Here is a 1275-nt window from a genome sequence, read left to right on the forward strand (position 1 = left end):
GGGATTACAGCTCCATGCTGTAATGTCTGATTCCCATCCTTTCCGAGCACTGGTGTCAGAGACCCAAGCCACTCTGCCTGACTCAAATTGGTCTGTTCACATCTTTCATCCTGACTCATTTCTTTTGGGGTCTCTTGGGGTTTTGGACCTCATTCCCCAGCTCAGGGACTTTTGACAGCTGCAAAGAGCCAGGGCCCAGAAGGGGACTTCGTCCCCCCCCCACCCCCCAACCAAGGGGTTCAATGCTGATTTTGTTTAGAGTTTTATCTTTTTTTTTCTTTCTTCTTTTTTCTTTTCTTTTCTTTCTTTCTTTTTTTTTTTTTTTTAGAGTTTTATCTTACAGTTCGTCTTTTCTGTGAAATCCAATGCACCTTGGCTCACATGCAGTTCCAGCTCCTGGGTCAGGAACCCAGCACGCAACTGCTGAGCCAGCCCTCAGGACCCATTACTGGGATAGGGAATTCGGGGGCCTAGCCCCAGATTCAAGGATGTGAACTCAGAGAGCATCGATCGTGCAGCTTCTCAGGTCTCTTTCTCTTCTGTAGGTTTGTGGTCTACAGCTACAAGTATGTGCATGATGACGGCAGGGTGTCCTACCCTTTGTGCTTCATCTTCTCCAGCCCTGTGGGTGAGGACAGCATCTTAGATTCTGGGGAGCAGTGTGTGTGAGAGAGTGTGTGTGTTTGAGTGTGTCTGAGTGTGTGTGAGTCTGTGTGTGATGGGTGTGTGTTTGTGAGTGTGAATGTAGAGTGTGTTGAGTGTGCATGACTGTGTGTGAGTGTGTATTTGTGAGTGTGTGAGTGAGCATGAGTGAGTGTGAATGTGTGTGTGTGTCACTGTGGAGGTGTCTGTAAGTGGGTACAGGCACCTCTTGGATATGGAATCTGGAAGAGCACTGGCCCAGTATGCTGCAAGCCTGAAGTTCTATCCCCAGTAGCACCAAACCAAAACAAAAATCAATATGAGGGTACAATAGTAACCAGGTACATTGTAGCTGTCTTCAGACACTCCAGAAGAGGGAGTCAGATCTTGTTAGGGATGGTTGTGAGCCACCATGTGGTTGCTGGGATTTGAACTCTGGACCTTCGGAAGAGCAGTCGGGTGCTCTTACCCACTAAGCCATCTCACCAGCCCGGCACACACCTTTTTAAAGCCAGCACACAGGAGGCAGAGGCAGGCAGATCTCTGTGGATTTGAGACCAACCTGGTGTGAATAGCAAGTCCCAGGACAGCTGGAGCTACATACTCTGTCTCAAACAATTCCCCCTAAACACA

General features: G+C 48.5%; 1 protein-coding gene across 4 annotated transcripts in view; it reads left to right on the forward strand.

Annotated features, from left to right (window-relative positions):
* Positions 1-1275, forward strand: part of Gmfg (glia maturation factor gamma) — an 11305-nt gene that overhangs the window by 8490 nt on the left and 1540 nt on the right. For all 4 annotated transcript variants that reach the window (XM_021210941.2, XM_021210956.2, XM_021210950.2 and 1 more), the window contains one exon: positions 546-628. In XM_021210941.2, coding sequence (XP_021066600.1) covers positions 546-628 — 83 coding nt within the window. The remainder of the gene's footprint in view (positions 1-545; positions 629-1275) is intronic.

This window comes from Mus pahari, chromosome 1 (assembly GCF_900095145.1).
Source record: "Mus pahari chromosome 1, PAHARI_EIJ_v1.1, whole genome shotgun sequence".
Taxonomy (NCBI): domain Eukaryota; kingdom Metazoa; phylum Chordata; class Mammalia; order Rodentia; family Muridae; genus Mus; species Mus pahari.